This window comes from Myxocyprinus asiaticus, chromosome 42 (genome assembly GCF_019703515.2).
Source record: "Myxocyprinus asiaticus isolate MX2 ecotype Aquarium Trade chromosome 42, UBuf_Myxa_2, whole genome shotgun sequence".
NCBI lineage: Eukaryota > Metazoa > Chordata > Actinopteri > Cypriniformes > Catostomidae > Myxocyprinus > Myxocyprinus asiaticus.
Window position 1 is genome coordinate 8,517,579 of NC_059385.1, and position 25,700 is coordinate 8,543,278.

At 38.3% G+C, this 25,700-nt stretch overlaps 1 protein-coding gene across 1 annotated transcript; it reads right to left on the bottom strand.

Annotated features, from left to right (window-relative positions):
- Positions 1-4,285: 4,285 nt before the first annotated feature.
- LOC127432271 (class A basic helix-loop-helix protein 9-like) lies at positions 4,286-5,140 on the bottom strand. The gene has a single exon (XM_051683176.1). The coding sequence runs from the start codon at positions 5,138-5,140 to the stop codon at positions 4,286-4,288; it is 855 nt and encodes a 284-aa protein (XP_051539136.1).
- Positions 5,141-25,700: the final 20,560 nt, after the last annotated feature.

The following is a 25,700-nucleotide window of genomic DNA, read 5'->3' on the forward strand; positions in this document are numbered from 1 at the left end:
GTATAGGATACAGTGAGGCATTTACAACAGAAGTGAGTGGGGTCCGTTTTTGGAGGGTTTAAAGGCAGAAATGTGATGCTTACAAATTTATAAAAGCACTTACAGTACATTAATGTCTTGTGGTTATACTTTTGAAAACAGAAGTATTTTAATGTTTACCAACTGGCCCCATTCACTTCCATTGTAAGTTCCTCACTCTAACCCAGATGTTTGCTTTTTGTAAATAAAATGAGAGACAAGTTGTAATTAATTTATGTGGTAATCAACATTATGCCATAAATCCTGTCGATTGAGCTTAACTTGTGTTGAACCCAGAATATTCCTTGATTTTTTGATCTGTTCATCATACAGAGTGATTGGATGCCTTCAAAAGACTTGGAATATGACACACATGGACAGCTTTTATGGCACTTCTGGGTGTTTTTTAAGATTTAAAGTGAAGCACTATCCACTGCTATTGTATAGAAATCAGCGATTGCACAATTCTTTAAAATATTTCATTTTGTGTTACGCAGAAGAAAGTCATATGGGTTTTAAACGACAGAAGGGATAGTAAATAATGAAATAATGTTAATTTTGGGGTGAACTCTTCCTTTAAGCACCTGCTAGCAAAATATACTGCACAACATATGGACCTCCAAACATAACTAAATTCAACAAGCTCTGGTGGCACTGTTTTCCACCATTGTTGTCAGTTCTTTTCTGTGGTGTTCTGTTACCACCTGCTGGTGTATGGAGAGATTAAACCAAAAAACTCCTATTATTAAAATGATAGTTCACACAAAAATGAAAATTCTGTCATTATTTACCCTCCCTCATGTTGTTCCATGTATGTTCTCTATATGAGTCTTTCTTTTCTTCTTCTTCTTCTTCTTCTTTTTTACTTCCATGGAACATTAAAGGAGATGTAAGGCATTCACTTTCATTGTATGGGAAAAAAATGCAATGGGTTTGGAAAAGGGTGAATGAATGATGACAGAATTAAATTTTTGGGTAAACTTTTCCTTTAATGTCTCACCTTCGCCCTAAAGTGTTTAAGCTGCTGTTTGAGGTGTCAGGCTTTTCACTGCTGCATATTAATTTGACTGTGTACGGTTTTGTGTGTGTTTCTATATGTGTACAGGTGACTACAGGTGAGTCATCTGCCCCCTCTGTCTCTTTGTCTTTCTCTCTCTCTCTTATGCTCTCAGAGTCTTGGCATGTGCCCTCCTTGCACATTCTTCTGTCAACAGTACTGCAGACGTCATGTGGGCGGTGCGGTTCAGTCTGCAAAGCAGCGTGGATCTGAAGTTTACGAGTGAGAGGTGTTATTGTGCCATGGATGACTCACTATGTTCTAAATCACAAATAACATACAGAATATAGAGCTGAATCAGCCAGCCCCACTCTACATTTATTCAGTCATTTGTCTGAGCTGTGCCAGAGATGCCCTAAAGTCAACATGAACTCAAAATGGACCCTATTTAAGACATGTTCCTGGTCTTACTGTAAACAATTAATTGTTGCACATTATTCCAAAGAAAAATAAATGCTCTCGGTGGTCTTTTTTTCAAAGTGTAATAACATACGCCGTTTCTGAACCGGCTTTCTTTTTCGACTGATGTTACTTAGCCCTCTTTGTTTTTCAATCCCCACCCCTCCAACCACTGTCATATGGTTGTGCCTAGATGGTAACCCTTGTTCTGTGAAAAGTCACATTCACATGCAACATTCATAAACATTTATTTGGAGTTCTACAGCAACCCTGGCCCAAACCCTACCCTTAGTAGCAGCTAATGCAAACCTTGAGAGAATTTTGCTGAATTAAGTTTACCATCTAGACACAACCCTATCCTAGCAACCTAATCATATTGCACAAGATGTTTATTTCTAATTTACTATCATGTTTTACTTGGAAATATGTCACAATAAAGAATGTGTTGGGAATGCTGTTTTATGTTGACTTTAGCATTTAAAGGGATAGTTCACCCAAAATGATAATTTACTCACCCTCATGTCATTCCGAACCCAAATGACTTTCTTCCTTGGAACACAAAAGGAAATGTTGGGCAGAATGTTAGCCTCAGTCACCAATCACTTTCATTGCATAGTGTTTTTTTTTTTTTAATGCAGTGAAGTTAATGGTGACTGAGGCTAACATTCTACCAAACATATCTCGTTTTATGATCCATGGAAAGAAAAATCCACATAGGGTTGGAACGATATAAGCATGAGTAAATGATGACAGACATTTTGGGTGAACTATTACTTTAAGGCCCAGGGCTGGTAACAGTAAGGTTTGCTGGTATGATTCTCACAAAGACTGAACCATAAGCCATCACCATTTTACCCTTGAGCAAGGCTTTTAGCACCAAGTTGCTCCAGGGGTATTGTTCCTGTAATAAGTTCAAGTCGCCATTCAATGGAAGCTAGTGGTAGAAACAAATTCTACCAGCCAATACATGTCCCAGTGGCAATACATACATTTTCCCCAGGTTTAATATTCTGTCATTGTCCAGCCTCAACAAATAATGTATATTGCCCTCTAGTGTTCAAATGCTCCCATTGCATGGCTGATTATTTAAAGGGATAGTTCACCCATAACTGAAAATTTGGTCATCATTTACTCAAATGTGTGTCTTTCCAAACCCATACGACTTTCTTCTATGGGACACAAATGAAGATGTTAAACAGAATGTTCATTCTCACCTTTCATTTTTATTTAATATAATGAAGGTGAATGGTGACTAAGGCTGTTCATCCCCAACATTCTGCAGTCATACAGGTTTGGAACAACATGGGATTGTATAAATGATGACGGAATTTTCATTTTTGAATGAACTATCCTTTAAACTGCTGCTACTTGAACTGTTTACAGATTCTCACCTGATATGACAAATACTATGGTTTATAATCAAATGAGCAATGTCTGGTTTGATGGGAAAGATTTGCTCACTGCAGAAAACAACATGTAAGCCTGCTGATGTGTTCGAATGAAGACATCAACCGACTGGCTCGCTGCCACAGCAGGCAAGATGACAGACATGTCGTCACCGTCACTCAACACATTCAGCATAAACGTCACTCAGCACACGTGAGTCAGGAATTTCTATGATTCATGTCTGTGGATAAAATGAGAGGAATAGAATTAATTCCTCCTCATTCTTACTCACTCTCACCCTTGTTTGTGTGCCCCTAAATGGCCACACCTGCATCTTTCTGAAAGTCCCTGTGCATAATTGGTAGACATGGGGTTACCAGAGGGACCCAGGGGATTTTCTCTTTCTATTGGGTAGAGCTTACTCTTCCTTCCTATGAGGTCATAATTCTGTCCCCATGCACATGCTAATGGTCTAATATAAACAGCTTTTAGATTCATGCATTCTGGCAGAGGAAGATCCCAATTGAGGCTCCTCTGCAGCTAATATTCCAAAAACAAGGAAAACTATTCTGTAGTTCGTAAGTTAATGTAATCCTGCCATGAGGATAGTGTAATCGTGTTTGGCTCGCTGTCCCAAACTATATGGCTCGCACCCTAAACTATATGCTGCTGAGTTTATAAAATCTGACAGCAATATAAACACACAAGTATGTTTGCATGCTTATGTGCATATACACTCATGTAGACACATGCAATGAATGGGAATCTTACTGCTGGTTGCCTTAAAAACACTAGAATGTCTTTTCATCTTGTTATGAAAAGAATGAGCAGTTCGGACAAAGATCAAAGCTCCATTCTACAAGAAATTAGTAGTGGGGGACAGAGACACACACACACACACACACACACACACTATTTAACTATTACCTGTACATGCACACTCTCTCTCTCTCTCTCTCTCTCTCTTTCTCTCTCTACATGCCTAATTTTAAGAATGAGAGACATCTAAGTCTGTGTCACTGTTTTGCATATTTTATTACAAAGCTGAAATGCTGAAACTCCATTAATGCAATGATAAGAAATTCCATTGAGAGAGTTTGGAACAAACAATCTACAATCTTCAAGAGAGGCATTATATATATATATATATATATATATATATATATATATATATATATATATATATATATATATATATAGTTTTGTTTACCATGCCACATGGACAATAATGATACATATGTCTTATCTGATATAAGTATTTGCTGTTATTTTACATTTAACATGAATTCAAATTACATTCAAAATATGTGCAGTGTGTGTTAATGGAGACCAGCACATAGGAATCCACCTGCTAGCTGCAAGGGTTCAGGCAGGTATTTGAAGTTTTTCCCAGTGCTCGTTCTTAGTTGTGGATGAATGTATGGATCAGAGTCTGTCCTGGCAATGTTGAGTTTCCTGCAGGTAGCTCATGTGCCAGGGAAGATGGGCCATCTGGTGTGGTTCTCCATAATTGTCCAATTGACTTGGGGCACAAGAGTCCCAAAATCCTGGTTGATACCAGCCAAAGTCACCTAGTCTCCCATATCTGGATGGGCTGGCCGTGTTGCTGGGAGGTGTCCCACAGTGTCCTGCCTCGGGAAAGAAACAGGGGTAGTGAGGGGACGGGGGACAGACGGGGCCTGTGTGTCTTTGTCCATTGATTAAAATGTGTTGCTCTGAGGACAGTCTGTGCAAGGGGTTTTGGATATGGTGGGGGAGCTGCTGATGCCAGGACAGAAAGTTCTGGAACTCCTGACGGAAAGGGGGCGATGGCTCCGTCTCTGGCCACAAGCCGCTGGGGCACTCCAAGTGGGTGCAGGGTTTTGCCACACTTGCTGGTGGGTTGTTGGTAAGGAAGACTGAGAGAGCAGAGATTCGATTGATGGCCCTCTGGAGTGTGGCGATCTTGGACAGTCGTTTCCCGCTGAGGTCGTGATGCAGTGCCACCCGGAGTGCGTTGAAGGCCTGGTTGTAATCCATGATGCGTTTCCTCTCTCTCACGTTGGCTGCCACTCTGCGGGCTTTGGAACGCACCGGCCTTCTGCGTTTCTTTGTCTGTCTTTCCTCTGGCTCGTTTAGGGTGCTGTTGGGGTAACAGCTTTTTGGGCTACTGCCATCACTGCTGTCCAGACCCTCGGATCCCTGAGGACTCACCTCCAGTTCTTCCTCAGAGAACTCAGAGCTGAAGCTGCCTCTGCTCGCCATGGAAAACCCATAGACCGTTTCCATAGACTGTGTCATATATCTGCACACTACGTCTCAGTGCTGAAAGTCTGGATGGCACTTTCTCACACAACTCTGATGACCTGTGATTTGCTGTGATGCCTCTCAGCAGGTCTGCTCTTTAAAGCAGCTTGTTTAAGAGTCACATGGTACAGTCACCTATGAGAAATACTGCTGTTTATGAGCTCCCCAAGGCAAATTCACCTACTCCCTCACCAGACACGCCTTCTGCTGCAACATATGAACAACCTCTTAAAGGCAATGAAATAGTGAGTTAAAAACAGAGGCAGGCAAATAAACATAAAAACAGACACATGGCAAGCTTTAGATTTATGCATCCCATAGATTGTCTAAAAAAAGTGAACAAAGCTGACCTTGTACTGTGACGAGGCCCAAATAGAGAAAGTCTGAGTAACTTAGCACATCTGCTCAAGGATACAGCATTGGTTCTTCTATGATTTTCTGTTGTCTTTGCAACACATACAGTGGCCATAAAAATCAAACTAAGAAGCATCTGCTAAGAAAGGATGCTAGAACTTTCGAGGCATTTTTGCAATGATTTGTAACCAACAAGACCCAAGGTCATTCTGGTGGACATATTAAGGCCACATCCACACTAATACTTTTTTGTTGGGAACACATTCATTTTGCTTTCTTTACGCCTCAGATCCACACTACAATGCTGTTTTCCTTCACCGAAAAAGGAGAATTTCATACCGCATGGAACACAGGAGAACCGCATACTTTGGAAAACAACAACGCTGGGAAACTGAAAAAGTTTAATGTTTCCAAATACTGTTTGGAAACTACACGGAGAAAGTGTCCAAATACCGTTTGTCTTATTTTTGGACAGTATATTGTTTTATCATTTAAAACATAACAAACTTCTTTTTGTGAAATGATTTGCTTAAAAAAATAGCTTTTACTATCTTTCTTTAAAATAAATGACACTTGGTTTTATCTTTTGTTATATAATTCAATGGCATTCATATATTTTAAAGTGTTTTTTAAATGTCGAAATATTCATGTCCAAAAAACCCATATATTACACCACCCTTAATTTTACCCTTAACTGTCTACTGATTTCAGAAATTATAAACTTGCTAGTCTGAAAGGAGAGTGTCTAGCAGTACATTTACTTGGTGTGTTCTGTGATTAATCACATGGGGAGTTCAATCTAAATTTGTCTGTTATTGCTCATGACAAATTGTAGATTTATCAAATAACTAGTATTTTGTGGATATCCTCTCATGAGTAAAAGAGGAAAGGTCTGGGATCCATTATTTACATTTGTCCACAGATACAATTATTGGTCTCCAGAGTGCGATCATGGTGCTCTGTTGATGCTGGGCCTTGTGGGCCGTATAATTTGGGTGTTTTTGTAACAAACCATAAATCAAGCCTGAACATCCCCCGAGGAAAAGAGCAGAAAGACACTTGGACTTCAAAGCCAGCAAAAAGAGAGCAAGTATTTGACAATTATAACATTCAGTGGCTGCTGGCTGCAACAGCACACCACTACACACTGTGGTTAGTACTGACATGGGGAATGCATATTTTTGTTTGGTTTGTTTTTGACCAGTTGCTTGATGGTCAGGTTTCTGGTTGTTCTATGAGCCACCTGGTCGATATCTCTGCAGATCACTGTCCTTTCAGTGCCCCCAGTGGCATCATGTTTTTTTCAACTCTGAAAAGCTGTGGCTACTTCAATAGTACTTCAAAAGTCAATAGTTCAGTGGTAAAGCATTACTGACAGCCTGTCACAACGACGATAGCTAATGCCCTCCCAGTCTGCTTTCTTTGTACAGTATGCATGCAAGTGTTTGTTTGCATACAGTGGGATGCAAACAGGGCTGGATCATAGTCCTGTGAGGCCCCTGGGTACACGTTTTTTGGAGGACCTACCACCCCTAGTAGCAGACATTTGAGTAGATATCCTACTTGAAAAAAATAAAAATAATAATGCATCAAGGTGCTTGGAGGCTTTGAAGGCCCCGAACAGTCGGACACTCCATATTCCATAATCCAGCCCTGGTTCCAAAGGTCTGAGAGCACTTGTAGCAATGATTCTGTATGACATTTTTATTATTTAATTAAATGTTGTCATTACAAAAGATATCATCAGGATAACAATTTGAGTGAAAGATGTACATTCATTTCAGAATTTCTTAGTATGTAGAAAATGACCCTTTTGCTTGACAGTATGACACTCGAGCTGGCATGAACTCCACAAGTTTGTGCAAAACCTGATGATCCATGTTATCCCAGCATGATTTGAGAATGATCAAAAAAGCATTTTGTGTGCTTAATGAAAACAAGGAAATCTGACCTTTTGTACAATGGAGTTATCATTGTAAATGTCAAATGTTTCTTCATTTTGCATCATAACTCAACATCCTAAAATTATTTTCTTATTTCTGTTTAAATGAAATTTTTTTACAAATAAAAATACTAGATTTTCAATGGGATCTCAAAGTTTTGGATCCCGCTTTATGTACTGTACATATGGCTAAACAACTAGCAAAGTACTGTTTTGTGTCATCTAAATCATTTTTTTTCCCATAAAGAGAAGGTGTTGCTACTTATCCACAAAATCTGTGTTCTTTTTTTGTGAGCCATTTTTAAAGCTGTATGATTCCAGAAATTATGGTTTTCCAGAAATCGATTCCAGGTTTGTGTAATCTATATGAACTAAATTCCAAGAGTGCTTCCAGACAAATTTTCTCTACTCTTAAGAAATAAACAGGAGGCAAAGTGAAAGCCTACAATAAACAGCACAATAAAAAGCATAATCACACTATAACTGATAGTATGAATAGCAAAAGATTATGTCACACCCCTGAGTAGAATTGATTCCTGAGTGGAGTTGACTTTTGATTCACAGTGCCTCAGAATTGAAGATTCTTGCTGCATAATGTCTCTAAAAATATCTGGATCCTTTTATGATTTTTGGATTTAATTAATTGTGGCACTATATCATTGTTAGTTTACTGGTGCATCCAGTCTGTCCTTTGCTCGGGGTTAGTGTAGGGCAGAAAGACAGAGAGAGGTCAGGCATCTTTCTCTGCTCTTCTTTTATGGAGTCTGTCTAGGCTTATTGACGACAGCCCCTGACAATAACTACACTACTAACGGTTTACAGTGAGAGTATTGTTAGCTGAGGACTATTTGTATTTTTGACCACGAGAACAAAAGTTGCTCATTTTGTCATTAACATATGCAGTCTGTTTTGTTTTTATTAAAAAAGTGTGTGCGCTTAATGTATTAGATCCTAAACAAGAGCTACATAAAATACCACTGCTTATGATTGAAGTCTTAGAGCCCTGTCTGACTGACATTACTGGACAAATTTTAAAGACATGAAATGTTCTCATACAGATGTGAAACATGTGAAACATTTTGTTTTAATTAATAATGAGTTGGTATCATGGAAATGTCATAATAAAACAGCCAAGTTCATCTGCGTTCAGCTCTGCAGTCAGTTTCCATTGAGTAATCTGTCCCAGGAAGAGTTTAGTGCTCAACTTAGCAGCCTCTGATTTATGAGGGGCCCCTTGAGAGATTTATGGCCTCCCAGAGAGAGCACGAAATCTGCACTTCGGACCATCCAAATCGCTCCCCTTCTGACAGATGACAAGACACTAGCAATTATCAGCCGCCAAGAATAAATCAAAGTCTTTACTGTGCGTCCTGTGACGCCCTTAAAGAAATAAACGTTTTCAAGATGAGGGGAACCTGCCCAACCACACTTTCCTGAGATTTGTAAATCTCTGGCCTGAGCCCCTGTAATGAGTGGTTGTTACCTTCGTCTTATTAGAGGTCTGTAGAAAGCGTTATAGATATTTATTTCCTGAGGGACTGTTAGCGTAATGACTGAGCACAGCTCTGTCCACTAACTTTGGCTTTGAACTGGTTTGTTAATGCATGTTTTCAGAGTTTCCACAGGAATTTTCACACCTCTATAAAAGTTGCTCTTTCAGAAAAGGATTTCCCCTTCCTCTTAGCTGAAGCACAAATATAACTTTTTAAATCAATGAAATCAATTTGTGGCTTGAATTTATAAGATTTCCCAGATTTTATGGGAAGTAACTGGAATACAATTAATATGATTTTACAAGAATCTAACATGTTTGTTTGAAATGATGGTTCCTTTGATCGAAAAAAAAAATCTGTCTTTAATTAATCCATTTCAAAGCAAATACACAAGTATGACATATAAACAAGTATGACCCATGTTCCATTAGCATGATTGCAGTACCAACACACACAACAGACAAAATCAAAAAGGCCCTATTATGCTTTTGGGGATTCTCAGGAGCTGAAACTCGGTTATGGTAAGGAGTGTTACATTTCCGACACACACTCTAAGTGGATGACCAATCACAACAGACTGGGCTTTTCAGAAAGGGGGGCTTTAAAGTGACAGGAGCTACAACAGAGCGTTTCAGACAGAGGGTGAAAAGAAGTGCTGCAGCAATGTACAGTATGAGAAAAATAATATGTTTTTTGTACATTAAAGTATGTAAACCTATACTAGTAGACCCCCAAAATAAAATTATGAACCTGTAAATGAGCATAATATGGTCTCTTTAAAATCACTCATTCTCATGAATTGTTATAATAATTATCTGAATTCAAGACTGAATTGTTGCAAGAATTCAAATGAATTTACATAGTTCAGTTAGAGCAATATATCGGTTTTACCGATTAATCGGTGCCTATAGTTACTTTTTGGAACTATCGTTATCGGCAAAAACCTGTGGCGATTGTTGCCGATAGTTTTTTTCAGCATTTCATCATTTCAAATTAAGAGTTCCCAGTGTGTTTCAGGCTTGTATATAATTAAAAGTCCCACATTATGCACCAAATCTTCATTTTTTTGTGCTTATTTTTGGATTTTGGTTGAACAATAAACTGCATCTGGGATATTATTCATTTAGGCTTTTTGTCTGTGCCCGTCATAGTGAGGAAAGAATAGGATTCTTTATTTTTTTGACATTCTATAAATCAATTTTTAAAACTACTGGCCAATTAATAAGTCATCTGCCTTCCCCACCACTTTAGTTATCGCTATCGGCAAAATCCACTATCGGTCGACCTCTATTACTGTACATAGTGCTTTGAATATGGTCAGATGGGTAATATGAAATTATGCTAATTTACCAGAAAACCAAGGATATTCAGTGTGCTATGGTATTTACCACTGTGATTTAAATTTAAAGACAACATAAAAACAGCGTTTGCATTTTTCTTCAATAATGTGACATATTTCCGAATAAAACAGGATTTTGCACAAGAAAAATATCCATGAATTAAATTATGAAAACTGGTCTCTATCTGACTGGTGGTTGGAGGAACAGGTTTGAAAGATAAGAGGGCTTGGTGATGACACCCAAAAAGGAAAGTTGTTGAGGCAAGTTATTATATTTTGATTCATTGTTTTGAAGACAAAGACTTTTTTTTTCTTTGTATTAACATGCACTGATGAATATTTTGCAATAGGACCAGAAATGTATATTTCAAAAAAGATAATAGGGTCCATTTTGATTACAAATTGTCTTGTCTAACACTTTACAATAAGTTTTCATTTGTTAACATTAGTTAACTACATTTGTTAACATGAATAACAACTAAATATACTTTTATAACATTTGTTAATCTGGATTAATGTTAATTTCAGCATTTATAATACATCCTTAAAATTAAAAGTTGTACATGTTAACATTAATTAATGCGATATAAACAAACATGAACAATTGTGTTTTATCAATTAACCAAGATAAATAATTGCCATTTAAGAATATTGTTCATTGTTTGTTCATGAGGATACCTAATACATTATCTATTGTTAACAAATGGAACCTTATTGTAAAGTATTACAGAGAGTGTTCATATGTTTTATTCTTCAAGTTTGATAACCTAACTCTGACTCAAAGTCATCACATTTTCCACTCTCTCTGTCGAGGTGAGAGTCCTGTGAGTCACCATCAAGGAAACACTCGATGTTCTCATTGCATCATCACAGCCTGAGAACTTCTTACTGTCTGTGTGTGAAATTACTCAGGAATGTCTGTGGAAAATATCCTTATATCCTTTAACAATTATCGGTGTAAAATAGTGTAAGTAGTCATCATGTGTGGAGTGCGTACCTCTTAAAGAGCGTGCAGGTATTAAATATGAAATGCCCTTATGGAGTTCTTGTTCACACATATGGCATAAACAAGGATTAACAAGAGTTTGTCATCAAGGTGGTCAAGCTGTGACACATTTTTGTTTGGTAGTAACCCAACACAAACAATACAATATAATGTGCTTTACCCTATTTCACTGAGACCATAACCTGATTTATTAAATATACTTTTATCAGTGATGTGTGCATGGTGAAAATAAAAGCATAAAAAATATAAACACATTCAATTAGCAATAACACTTGCCAATCGTATGTATATGTGGATTCTGTAGTTATTCACTTTTACTTTGTCTATGTGCAAGAACAGTCTCTGAACCATACCAACATGACTAATTCCTGTTTCGCAATTCATTCATAGACACCTTGCTCTTCTCCACCAATACAGCCCTGAGTCTGGAGAGTCCTGAGCTGTGTCCCAAATGACGCACTACAGTACACTCTATGCACTTACAAAATATACTATGGACTCAAAGTGTAGTATCGTCCCAAATGAAACACTTAACGTTTTTTTTACTACACGGAAGCATTTGCCGTTTAACAGCTGACGGAAGTGATGTTTCAAGTGCACATGATGTGTTTCCACTAGTTTTAGTGCGTTAGCCAACCTCAGTTCAACACTTTTATCTTAACGTACATATTCACAAAGCTTGGGGTGATGGTAAAGCATTCAACTCACATTTATAAGGTGCTGTATCCACTGAAGATTAACTAGCTGCTACATTCTCCATTATTTACAACTGTTTTGTCAGACCAGTAGCACAGATACTGAAATAATTCACAGCTATTGAAAAGTGTCCAACATTCCACACTCCGTTGACGGTTGAAAATGTGCATCATTCGGGTACTTAAAGTACACTTCTTTTTGTTGCATTTTCAGTGTTAACATACAGTACTACTCACACTACTTACAAAACAATATGGCATAGAATAGTGCATAAGTGTGCAGTTGGGGACGCACCTTATGAATTTTCAAAGTGTATCATCCCAAATGGAACACATAACATTTTTTACAACAAAGAAGCATTCACCGTTTAACAGCTGATGGAAGTGCCGTTTCAAACGCATGCGATATGTTGCCACTAGCTTTAGCGTGTTAGCCATCCTCAGTTCAACACTTGTATCTCAAATAACATCTATAATCACACTCGTGGGGTGATGGTAAAGTATTTGTCTTATATTTGTAAGGTGCTGTCTTCACTGTAGTTTCGCTAGTTGCTACATTCTCCATTTTTACAATTGTTTTGTCAGACCAGAAACGCAGCCAGGTAACTGCACCCCTTCCACTATGTACGGCAAGCCGTGAGCACTGAGTGCATGAAGTGTCCAGCATTCCACACTCTGTTTTAAAGGCTGAAGAAGTGTATCATCTGGGTTGTTGCATCTTCAATGTAAACCTCCTACTCGCACTACATACACTCTAAAATGACGTAGTGTAGAAGTGTGCGTTTTGGGACGCACCTCAGGTGTTTGATTTAAACCACTTGTTGTGCTTGTTTAATTCTTTGTGTAATTAAATCTATATCAATGTCTATAATTATTTTAGCTCCCTTTCCTCACATTCAAATGAAACAAAATTATATTCTCTTAAGAGTTTAAGAGAATATATCTATCGCACTTCATATCACTAGTTCAGTGTCGTTGATGTCAAACCTGGCACGAGGCATTGCAATTTGAATGAGCTTACGCGGGAATGAGAACAACGGTCTTTTCGTGTTGTTCAGCTTTTTGGATCTTGATAGCCACCAACTGTTAACTGTTAGCTTTCGTTGTATTGAGCTTAGGCATTATGCAAAATTGTACATTTTGTGTTCTATGGAAGAAATAAAGTCATAGTTGCCTTGTACTACATCAGAGTGAGTAAACGATGACAAAATTTACCTTTTGTCAAGTGCGGTCGAGTGGAGTCGACTTTAATGCAGTAATACAATACAGTACAATACAAAAGAAATGAATAATGCACTAATACACGCAAGTGTAGTTGTAACTAGGCTCTTGGTAGATGTTTAGGAAAAATTAAATATAGCCAAATTATTTACTGTACCCGTATCCAGTGAGTAACAGATATGAGTGCTGTTAGACTTATTGTAATGCGATTTAACAACATTTATATAGCATAAATCTATAACTGAAGGTATCTTTTTTTCTGGAATTTCTTCTCACCTGAACGAACACTCTGGATGCTCAAGATCAACAGTTTTATACAATGAAATTGTGTTTTACACAATGAAAAGCTGAATAGTATCAGCTCTGACGGGGAAAAGCTTAAAAAATCCTCTGTTATGAACTTTAAATTAATACAGTATTTGTACTAGCATCCAGAGACAGCAGAGGGCGCTGTAGTATCGAATGCTGAGTCTACGGTATTTGACACAACATGCTTTAACAGTGTGTTTTTAGCTAGTCGGGCACAACTAACAGGTTGTAAGTGGGATATGTTAATGTGCGTTTTGACATACTGTATTTGTGACATGATATCCCTACAAAAAAAAAAAAAAAAGTGTTTTTGAGACCTGTCTTGTCTTATGGTTCGAGTTGAACAATGTTTGTATGGGCTAAATCTCTATAACATCTCGTGCCTTTAACAGCAATGTAATATTCCTATTTTTTCTTTTTCTTTTATTAAAGCATCACACTTGTGCCCCTGACAGACAGTGACCCTGATGACCCTGAAATCTTGAATGACTCCAAAGTTCAGCCCCTCAACTCTTGTGCTAATTCTGAAGGTAGCATCACTACATTTCCCAGTGATCTGGGTTTGCGTCATTTGTTGAAATACTACACAGCATTGCAGCAGCTGTGTCCTTGTTAGATTTGTCAAGGTGTTACCTTATTTTATTTATTTATTTATTTATTTTACAAGTTAGTCGTTTTTAAAAGATCATCTCCACACAAAAATTACTCCACATCTCTTCTGCACTTTGTTATTTTTGTATCCTCAGAAATGCTGTCCCATTTACTGTATGACAGCAGATTGTAAATGTCTTACTGGAACCTACTTTAGAGATCAAATATAACGGTCTGAAATAAGTGGGAACAGATGGACTCAGATCTATTTTTGGAGGGTGATGCAAGAGAATCTGAAGGGTGCTTTGAAGTTTTGTGTTGCAATCATGGGCTCTTAACAAACCATTGTTCACCATAAATAGTAGAGTGTACAAATCACATTAATAGCAATTACCAGGACAGGCAACAGTGACTACAGAAGCTAGACCTAAATGCCAAGGAGAAACAATCTACAACTATCCCTTGAACTTCTATTCAAAACTGCCATGTTGTAAAAAAGTACAATTGTTTGAATAAGTTATGTGTTGACTCGTGACCAAGCCTTGAGTACAAGTTCAAATAATTTATTGTGGATGAGATGGTGTGCGATTAAAAAAGGAAACTGAAGTGTAAATCTTTATGCTTAATGAGATATTTTCCCATTATTTCTCATGTCTGTTTGGTAGAATGTCTTGATGGACATAGATGATCTTTCAGTTTTTCTGTCCTGAGCATCTCAGTGCAGTGACGTGCACAGACCATAGCAGGGACAGGGGCGGAAGGAAGAAAAAGGGCACTGATTTATTTATTTATTTTGAATGAGTAATTATTCTATACTTAATTATTCTGTATACTTATATATACTTAATTATATATACTTGACTAATTCCTTTGCTTTTTGAGCATTTTTCTTATATACTGTATATAATTAAAAAACAAAATTCCCTTTATCACAAGTAATAGCCTATTCTGTTATATTTCTCACAAAAAGCACCATGCTATTACACGTTTATTTATTTATCCCTTTATTTCTGAAAGAGCTTTATTTTCAGACATGGTCTGTGATAACCCCATGTTTATGACATGTGTCATAGTAAAACCATGGTATTTTTTTAAAGTACCTTGGAGTACCATGATGGTATCATCAATGAATATAATAATAATTCAGTACCATGGTATTACCCTGGTAATGACACAGTGTCTTTTTTTCTTATAGGGCTCTAATGTTTTCTTGTCTCATCACTCTTTTCATTCCCTCTCATCTCTGCTCCCTCACTTCATCCAGTCATCATAACTGACACTTTTTTTCCTCCCCTTTTTCTCCCCAATTTGGAATGCCTAATACCCAATGCACTCTAAGTCCTCGTGGTGGCATAGTGACCCGCCTCAATCTGGGTGGCGGAGGACGAATCTCAGTTGCCTCCGCGTCTGAGACCGTCAACCCACACATCTTATCACGTGGCTTGTTGAGCGCGTTATCGCGAAGACATAGGGTGTGTGGAGGCTTCACGCCATCCACCGCGGCATCCACGCACAACTCACCACACGCCCCACCGAGAGCAAGAACAACATTATAGCAACCACGAGGAGGTTACCCCATGTGACTCTACCCTCCCTAGCAACCGGGCTAATTTGGTTGCTTTAGAGACCTAGCTGGAGTCACTCAGCACACCCTGGGATTCGAACAGTAATGCCATGTTTCCTTCAGAGTAACCACTTCAAGGGCTTTGCACTTCGGAGTGAGTATAGGGCATAGGGAGGATCACTTGCGATGGTATCTGCCCCCGATCTGCTATTGTGCATGCTCTTAAAGGCACCATTTTACGATTTATAAAGAAATCTCATAATAACACATTATTAATATTATTGTGAGATTATTACGAGATTTTGGTTTTGTTTTAACAATTTTAATTTAATTGTTAAAATGTCTTCCCTTTTTCAGGACGATTAAAAGGGCACCTTTAGATTTGTGAATGAAAAGGGCTTGCGCCCCTGCTGCCCCTGTTCTGTGTACCTCACAGTCTCAGTGGCACCTTACTTTCTTGATTACTCTTGTAGTTGTTCCATCTTCTCAGTGTCATGACTGCATGTGTCCAGTAGGTGGTGCTCTGTGTTTAGTGTCAGTGTGGCTGTATCGTGAAGTCATAAAAGCAATAAAAGTCAGTCTCTCAGCTTTTCATGGAGTTTTCGAAGTGATTGTTTTAGGAGTAAAAGGCAATAGTTTTAGCAGTTCTCTAACAAACACTTGCCTCTCAGGTGGGAGTGAAGATCATGTGAGATTTGGAGGGACAGGTATTTATTTGAGTGATAGAGGGGACTGGGACATGTTGCAGTGCGGATTTAAATCTGCATCACTTGAACACTAAAACTCAAACCCGCCAATAGCAATAGTGTGTGCTATCACTGCATCACAGCACTGACAGACTCAGAATTTCTCATCTGAGTGAATCTTCATCAGATGTCTTGACCCTTATTCAATCAAACTCATGCTGTGATATGTACTTATTAAAACCAAAGGAGCTTGACAAAGATGCAGCCACTATGAACTGTTATTGTGTAACAAGATCTGTTCTACATTTGTGATCCACTGAAAACAACAACAACAACAACATATGGGTTTGGAACGGCATGAGGTTCAGTAAATAATGACATTTTATTATTATTTTTTTGCCAGAACTATTCATTAAATACTCGGCGGACATTTTTGGGAGACAGTTAGCATGCTATGTCCTTTAGTAAAGAGCGAATGTATTAGGCTGAAGTTTTTGATTAGCAATTCTAAATTAAAGCATCTGTTCAAGGAACAGGTGTTTTCATCAGTCGGCTGTGTAACATCAAATGCTCTCCTGAAAGAAAAAAGAAAAGTAATTACTGTAGATTAACAAATAATTTTGCTTCAGCTTATTATTCAGTGGTACTCTCTTCAGTCTGATTGCAAAGTCGGTGTTATCAGTGGAGATGCCCTGATCTTTCCCTTGCATGAAGACGACCGAAACCTGTTCTCCTTTTCCCACTCAAGTCCTTCCCATCAGACGAGAACTGACTGTATTCTTCCTCACTGTACGGTCTTTCCGCTGACCTTTACTGTCTGTTTTCTCTGTCCAGGCAAGAGTGATGAAGCCTCTCAGTGGGCAGGCCAGTATGACTAAGACAGAACAAGATTACCTTTGACATGGACGGGAGAACAGAGGCACCAGAGTGTTTGTTTCAGTGATACAGGCTCACTGCAGTGCTTTGTGGAGGCTGAGTCAAGGCATGTTCTCTCTTCCTAATGCGTGGGAATAACTGTGAAAAAGAGCAGCTCACTTTGGTGTCACCTATTATTTCATTACTCTGAATGCTGACATGTACAGCATCATGTCAACATGGAGGGATGTGGTGTTTATTACAGGACTCAACAAAAAGAAAATTATCCTGATGCATACCACACAAAATTGAGTGATATGTAGATACACAGTGTTACATATATTTTATTGGATTTTATACTGAAGGGCATCTGCATGTTTTGCAAAAGTTTTTAAAACCAGCAATATTTTCTTTTAACCTACGATAAAGTCAGCATCAAAAGGAGAGATTCCTGCAGAAAAAGACCTTCACTTTACTAGGTGTTGGTCAGGATGGTTGAATAGTTGTCCAACAGCCGACTAATTGGTTGGTGAGATCGATTAATGATTTTCTATCTTGAAAAATAGCTTTAATATATTTACCTGCGGTGCTGCAAAGGGGATGTTTTAGAGACGCAACTTCTCTGAGAGTTTTTATGTTCTAAACATGCACTGTGCTTTAACATGCTAACATGTATGGACCTTATTCACACTAGCGCCATTTTTTATTTTTGATGGGAATGACAACGAGGCTGTGAGGAATAGACTTACAGTCTCTTCAATGGTTTTTTTTTTTAAAGTTTTTTGGATCTTTCTGCTGACAAAAGATCTTTCCAACAAATTTTAGTAGACAAAAAACTGCAGAAAACATGAGTTGTGGAATACTAGATGTGATCTAGGAACTTTATACAGCTTTATACAATGCATGCCATTGAAGAGACTGTAAGTCCATCCTTCACAGCCTCGTTTCTATTCACATTAAAAATCAAATCATCTCTTAACTTATCCTCTTTGAAGTACTACCACTACAGCCAGTACAACATTAATTAAACAAACATTAATTGTAACAAATTCACGGCCTTAGACAATACATTTTAAGAAAAAAATAAATAATAATAAACAAAAAACCGCCTGCTGTGAGCAATGTTCCATTTAGTATGCATAATTTCCATCTTTTTGTGAGGACTATGATAGTTTTGTGCAATAAAAAGCAATAGATATTTACCCAGTACTTTTTTTTTATCTGTCAGTTACTCTATTTAAGGGCTGTACTCAGCCTAAATATATCTCTAAAATACATGCTTTATCTGTGTCTGGTAGACATGAACCTAAACCAGACTAATTATACAGGGCTTCCTTAAGACAGTGTAGTTGTGCAGACAAAACACCGGCTAGTGGATTTTGAAAATATGTAGTTTTGCACATCCCTACTTTCAGTGACTTTTGCCATGTCCTTGTGAATTGCGCTATTCCTTGCATAGCTCTCATTCTAAGTACTTGTTTTTAGATTGAACTTATATATTTTAGGATCAACTTTCTGGCTGTATTTGAAAAGAGGCCGTCGAGAGAATGGTAACAAAGCCATAGGGTTAAACGAAGGGTGCTTTTTTTATGTTGCTCACCCCTGAGGGAAAGCCACAGATTTTCCCTCCATTTTCTTCTGCACTGTGCAGCTAACAAAAGAGGTATTGGAGATTCGGTTTGTTGTCATTTGAAAGCGATGAACTTGCCTCTGCCTCTTATAACAGGTCATACTGTTTTGGCACAGAACCACTCATCTAGATGCCTTGTCTCAGTGGGGCGACCCACAGAAATACCTTCATAATAATGGAAACAGTGATTGTTCACAAACAATCAACTGGAAGGCAATCCGGCTGATAAGAGAGATGGCTTTAGCAAGGAGATGGGTTATGAGCATGGCAATGAGAGGTGCTGGATCTGAAATGGGAAAGGCAGAGGCTGTATAACCTGTAATCCCAAAGACAGCCCAAAGCCCTCGGCAGTCAAGAGTGGCAATCACTGATGAATTACCTTACTGACCTGCCAGTCACGGCATAAATGGTAGCAGTGGTATTTCTCGCTGAGGAGCGTGTAAAGTTAAATGTGGGCTGCTTGTATTTGAAAATACAAAGATCATCGGTTCATCATTTGGAAAGGACGACCTAATAAATTGTGTTCTATCAACATAGTCTTTCAAAGTGCCAGTTAAACAGCATTTAACCCTGTGTACTGTGGGTTTTGTGGTTAAGGATCTGTGCTCCTGGTTCTGTCCTTTTTAGCAAAGCATTTAGCCACATCCTACTCAAGGATACTGTTTGAGAAAAGTATGTATGAGAGATATACTAGGATAAGAGTAAATGTGCTGACTAACTAGCACAAAGAAAAGTGTGTGTAATCTCCTCCCTACCAATAAATCCAAAATAAATTTTATACTGTACATACATATATATATATATATATATATATATATATATATATATATATATATATATATATATATATCTTGGAATATATAGGATTCCAAGATAACACAATAAAAAATTATAATAATAATAATATATAAGAGCACTTGGTTACTAATAGGACTATTATGAATACCAATAGGATTAATGCTGGCCTGTTGGACATCAAAAGAAATTAAAGAAAATATTGCTGGATTTTAAATCCTCTGGTGCTCCCTCTGTGATTTCTTTCAAGATATTAGTCTAATACCACACAGTTAGGTTTCTGTAAAGATTACACAGAATCCAATTCCAGGAATAAATAAGACCTTACTTAGGGTTAAGGATTAAAATAAAATGTAACTCATTCTGCACCATTTGTGGTACAGACGTGAATGAGACCTCAAATAGAGTTGCTTATTGGAGAGAGGTGTGATGTTACTTTTCTAAATGATCAGATTTTCACATTGTGGACAATAAAATGGGTGTAAAAATCCCATAGACTTACACTGAAGAACATTGAAGTTGAATGTAAAAATGCAGTTTCATATTGACATCTTCAAAAGCCAATTGGTTGATAAATTGATAGCAATTGAGGCCAATAGGCTGCCTTGAGTGCACAAATAAGTAAGCCAGAAGTGAAAACAGAACAACTGAGTTGAGCATCTTGGCACACCACCAAATGCTTTCAATATATCATTTTAAAAACACTTTCCAGGGAGGTAATTAAGTGTTTCACTCAACTCCTGGCAGAGATATGGGACTGTAAATGATTCTAGTTGAGTTTGGACAGGAATTTAATTGATTGAAACGCAGTGCTCTCTGTCACTCCTGGAGATGGCGCAAGAATGAAGAGTTTGTGTCGGCTGGCTCGCAGCAACAAACAGCGCAGGACTGAGAAATATGCCAGTTAATTTGACTTGAGCCCTTCTCTCATTATCAGTTTGAGCAGACAGATTTTTAATAGTGTGATCCACATTTCTTGTCTTGGACATTCTGCAAGTGCTGTTCGGCCACCAGATTGAAATCATCTCCGTACCTTCATCATATTCATCAGTAACACTGATGAATGTTCTGTGTATTTCAAATGGCAGTGTTTGACTAGTTACATTCAGCATATCTGTTTTTTATCATCATTGTCACGACAGGAGTTCATACCCCCTGAGTTCATCTTTCTAAATGTGAACAACATTTGTTCTAAGCATGTTCTGGAGTCTTGAACTGCCTTGTTCTAAGGTGGTTTGGTACCCAAATACTGGGCACATTTGCTTCTGTCCAAATCCGAGTGCGAATGGTCCCAGTGCCCCCAGTTTTAGTCTGGTTTTAGACTCGTGTATGATTCTGTGAAACCCTGGTTCTTTTCTGTCATTAACTTGTGTCATCACCAACGTGGACATGATGGAGAACACAACACGAGTCACTATGTTTGTGAGTTTTTTATTTTTTTATTTGTTGTCATCATGCAGACCAGATTGAACGACACTTGCATCTCTGTGTGTAGATTGCCCTAATTCAGCAGTTACATGTCCAGGAGAAGGTGTGACAGAAAACTAGTTGTCCAGTATGGTTCCGTTCACACAGCACAGGTTTACCGAAAATGCAGTTGTGAGACCTGAAAATTTGCGGGTGTCAGTTCGGTTAAAGAATGCGGTTGTCACTCTCGTAAATAACCGAATTGTGTGTGAACATAACTGTATTAAGCACTCAAATACAGGACTGACAATCATATTCTGCTGCTTTGTGAACATGGCCAGTGTGTATTTAAATTTTAATGGACTGGCCCCACTGTAAGTGCCTTACTCTGACCGCAGTTTTTTTTTTTTTTCGAAGGATGAGACACATTTTTTTTTGTGGTAATTAACATCATGCCACAGATGCTATCAATTGGACTTAATTTGTATTAAAACCAGAACATTCCTTTAAGCCACACTATTTTACAAATATCATTGCATTAGAAAACAAAATATCAAACCAAGTGTCATTTAATTTAAGGAAAGTTAAAGGGTTAGTTCACCCAAAAATGAAAATTCTCTCATCAATTACTCACCCTCATGCCATCCCAGATGTGTATGACTTTCTTTCATCTGATGAACACAAAAAAAAGATTTTTAGAAGAATTTCTCAGCTCTGTAGGGCCATACAATGCAAATGAATGGGCGCCAAAAGGTTGAAGCTCTAAAATCCATATAAGGGCAAAATAAAAGTACTCCAGATGACACTGGTGGTTAAGTCCATATCTTCTGAAGCAATATGATAGGTGAGGGTGAGAAACAGATCAATATTTAAGTCCTTTTTTACTATAAATTCTCCTCCCTGCTCAGCCGATCTCCACTTCACTTTCACTTTCTCCTCCTTCTGTTTTTGGTGATTCACATTCATTGTGCATATCGCCCCCTATTGGGCAGGGAGGAGGATTTATGATAAAAAATGACTTAAATATTCATCTGTTTCTCACCCAAACCTATCACATCGTGTCTAAACACATGGATGTAACCACTGGAGTCATATGGATTACTTTTATGCTCCCTTTATGTGGATTTTGGAGCTTCAAAATTTTGGCACCCATTCATTTGCATTGTGAGGACCTACAGAGCTGGGATATTCTTCTAAAAATCTTAATATGTGTTCTGCAGATGAAAGAAAGTAATACACATCTGGGATGTAGGGAGTAAATCATGAGAGAATTTTAATTTTTGGGTTAACTATCCCTTTAACACAAGCACACTTTTTATATTACAAATTAAAGCGCACCTGTGGTACACCTTGGCTGCCCATAATAAAGTACACCTGACTTTAAACATCCACTAAAATTACCTTGAGACCAATTGGTTAAAAGAGACTGTAAAAATGGCTCAGAAAATTTAGTTCATTTGGAGAAAAGTTCTGGCATTATTTGTGTGCAGATGCCATTTAGTTTCATATGTTGTTATCTAATTAAATTAAATTAAATTCATACATTTTAAGTGTAGCTTAAAAGACCAAATATTTAAGAGGCCACTGTAAGTTCAATTACAAGTCATCCAAGTAGTCTGTGTGTACTCAGCTATGCACAGTCTTGTCCAACTAAATGTGTTCAACAACCTGTTTTGGTTCCATTTTTTCATTACTATAAAACATAGTATCCAATAATAGGCAGAAAAAGCCATAAAACAAACTTATGTGTGGAAGGGAACTATGTTGATTTTACCTTATTTAAAAACAATGAGACAAAAGCATATTTGGAATGAATGCAGACAGGGAGGGCTTCAACTATTTTTTGTGACTCGTTGATAAGAGAGTGCCTGTCACTCAGTTTGATTGACACCTCTGAGATGTAACTGTAAATCTGCGTGTGCGTGTGTTTATTGGAGAGGAAATGGCTTTGAATGACTTGTTTTATCTGCAGGCTTATATTCTGCTCATTTTCACTATGGAGTCTCCCCCATCTCTATCACTCCATCTCACTCTCTCTAAATAGCTTTGTCTGGAATGAATGAAAGAGCATCTCTCTCTCTCTCTCTCTCTCTCTCTCTCTTTCGCCTTTTCTCTCGGGTTCTGGGCTGATTAGCTTATGAACTGTGAGTGACATTTGAGTGTTTGATATAAAGACTTTTGTGCACTTTTGTGTTTGTGGGTGTTAATGTTTTTCACTCTACTGATTTGCATTGCCGCACAGAGAATGACTACATTCTCATGCATGAGGAGATCATATCGAGGTATAAATGTCTCTGATATCTATGGTGAATTTGATAATGAAATAAATTAATAAACAATTTGACATGTAAATGGTCTTTTTGTAATGGCAGTGAAAGTGATGATGCGTACACGCACACACACATAAACCAAGTGACATCTGTGCACTTTGAGCTCTTGCTATTTCTGGAGGCTTGGATTGGGCCCTGTTGCTGCCAATGATGAGGTATTGATTGGTTGAGAAATGTCAGTGTTGAATAACAGCCTGGAGCGCAAAGGGAGACAGAAAGAACATGTGGCGATTCTCCTGTCAAACACTGGGGGAGGCTGTGAGCATTCAGTTCTGCAGGAAGTCACTCTGGAAGCTAGACCAAGGAGCGTATGGCCCACATTACTGAAGGGCCTTGACAGGCTGCTCTCAGAGGAACAGACGCTTTTTGCAGAACCCGTTCTCCTCAAGGCCTTGGCTGATGTGATCGCCGATTGGGCTGTTATTTCTTCCAGCTTTGCCTCTGAACATTCATTTACCGGGAGAGAGGAGATCAGGACAGTCATGAAAGCAGACATGCTGCAGTCACACATACTGTTGGAGGTGAAGAAATGGAAAAAATATGCAGGAATGACTTTTTTCTCTGTCTCGGTCTCCAAAAAGCCCACTGGAACACAAGTCACAGCTTTGTGCTTGTGTCAGAGCATGTGATAAACTTTTTTCACACTGACAGTGATTTTATCGCTGAAGGTCACCAGAAGGATTGTTTCTACTCCTGGTTGCTCTAAAGTTATAAGTGGGCTGCAAAATTGGCCATAATGTAGCTTTTGAAAAAAAAAGTTTCATTTATTACTGGTAAAAACAAGATACCATTCTGTTTTGATTGTCATTTACTCACCATCATCTTGTTCCAAACCCATATGATGTTTTTTCTTCAATGGAACACAGAATGAGATGTTACTGAAGGAAGAATGACAGCCTTAGTTGCAGTTCACTTTTATTGTATAGAAAACAAAAATGATGCAAAGAAAGTGAATGTTGTCTGAGGTGTGGCATCACCTTATGTGTTTCACTGAAAAAATAAGGTATGGAATGACATGAAGGAGAGAATGGTGAAAGAATTTTCATTTTTGGGTCTTCACTGCGATTGGTAGACACCACAGAGTATCGCTGCTCATTTGCATAAAGTTAAACTTCTAATCTTGGTCGCATCACTGTACAATGCCACATCGCATTCATTCATAAAAATTTAAATTCGGTTATCATTTACCCACCCTTATGTTGTTCTAAAACCTTATCATTCTCTCTGTGGAACACAAAAGGAGATTTTAAGCGAACTGTTTGCCCTAATTGTTTGCCTTTACTTTCATTGCCGCTTTGTTCCATACAATGAGTGTCTAACATTCTGTCTAACATTTCCTTTTGTGTTTCAGGGAAGAAAGAAAGTCTTATGGGTTTGAAACTACAGGAAGATGAGTAAATGATGACAGAATTTTCATTTTTGGGTGAACTATCCCTTTAATTTCAAGCAGGGAAGGGATTTTAAATGTCAGAGTGATAAAACCCAGAGAATTGTGACTGAGACGAAAAGTAAAGAGGAAGGTATTTTTAACACTAATGTTTTACTTTTTATGCTGCCCCTCGGCCTGTAATCCCCCCTGCCCCCCACTCTAAACCAGAATAAATAAATCATAATACCCGTTACATCACAGGCTGTGTGGTCGGTGACTGTCATTCATTCATTTCTCGTAAGACCACAAAAGGCAAATGCCAGAAGATACAATATTCATGCAGCCACGCTCGGAGCTCCACTGACAGGCAAACCCAAGGCCCCCAGTTCTCTCTTTCTCCCTCCCTCTTTCTATTGAACAGTCAAACAGCCTTTTCAAGGATTCAAAGATGAGCATTTTGCAGCAAAATGTCCCCCTCACATGCAGACAAAATCTCCTGGGAAATATTTTAGGTCTGATTTTATGAAGAGATGATTTGGCTTTTGTAACTGAGCTCTCGTTAGCTGGGTTCTTTGCTCCCGGGCGACGATTCTGGGTGAAGCCAAGATTCACTTCACTGCATGGCAGATCTTCTACCAGCCTGAGCTCTCTCCTGAAAGAAGATTAAGCATTTTTGCAAATCAGTTGAATCATATTAATGATGAATTATGTGGAAGACTCCTCTGGTGAGGCGACATGAGTGGGCCGTATAAGAGAGCCCGCTGTCCTCGGCTGCTTTCTCTTCGGTCAGAGCTGAATGTGTGCGGTATTAACATAATCAATGTTGGGGCTGCATCCTCAGCGCTCTGCTGGAGATGCTGTTGTTCCTGGCAGTGGGCTGATCGCTGAAGGCTTTGTGGCAGTCGGCTGGTCAGTGTATTACAAGGGTTATTTGTCACGATTAAGAACACTTTCCCCAGTATATCTCG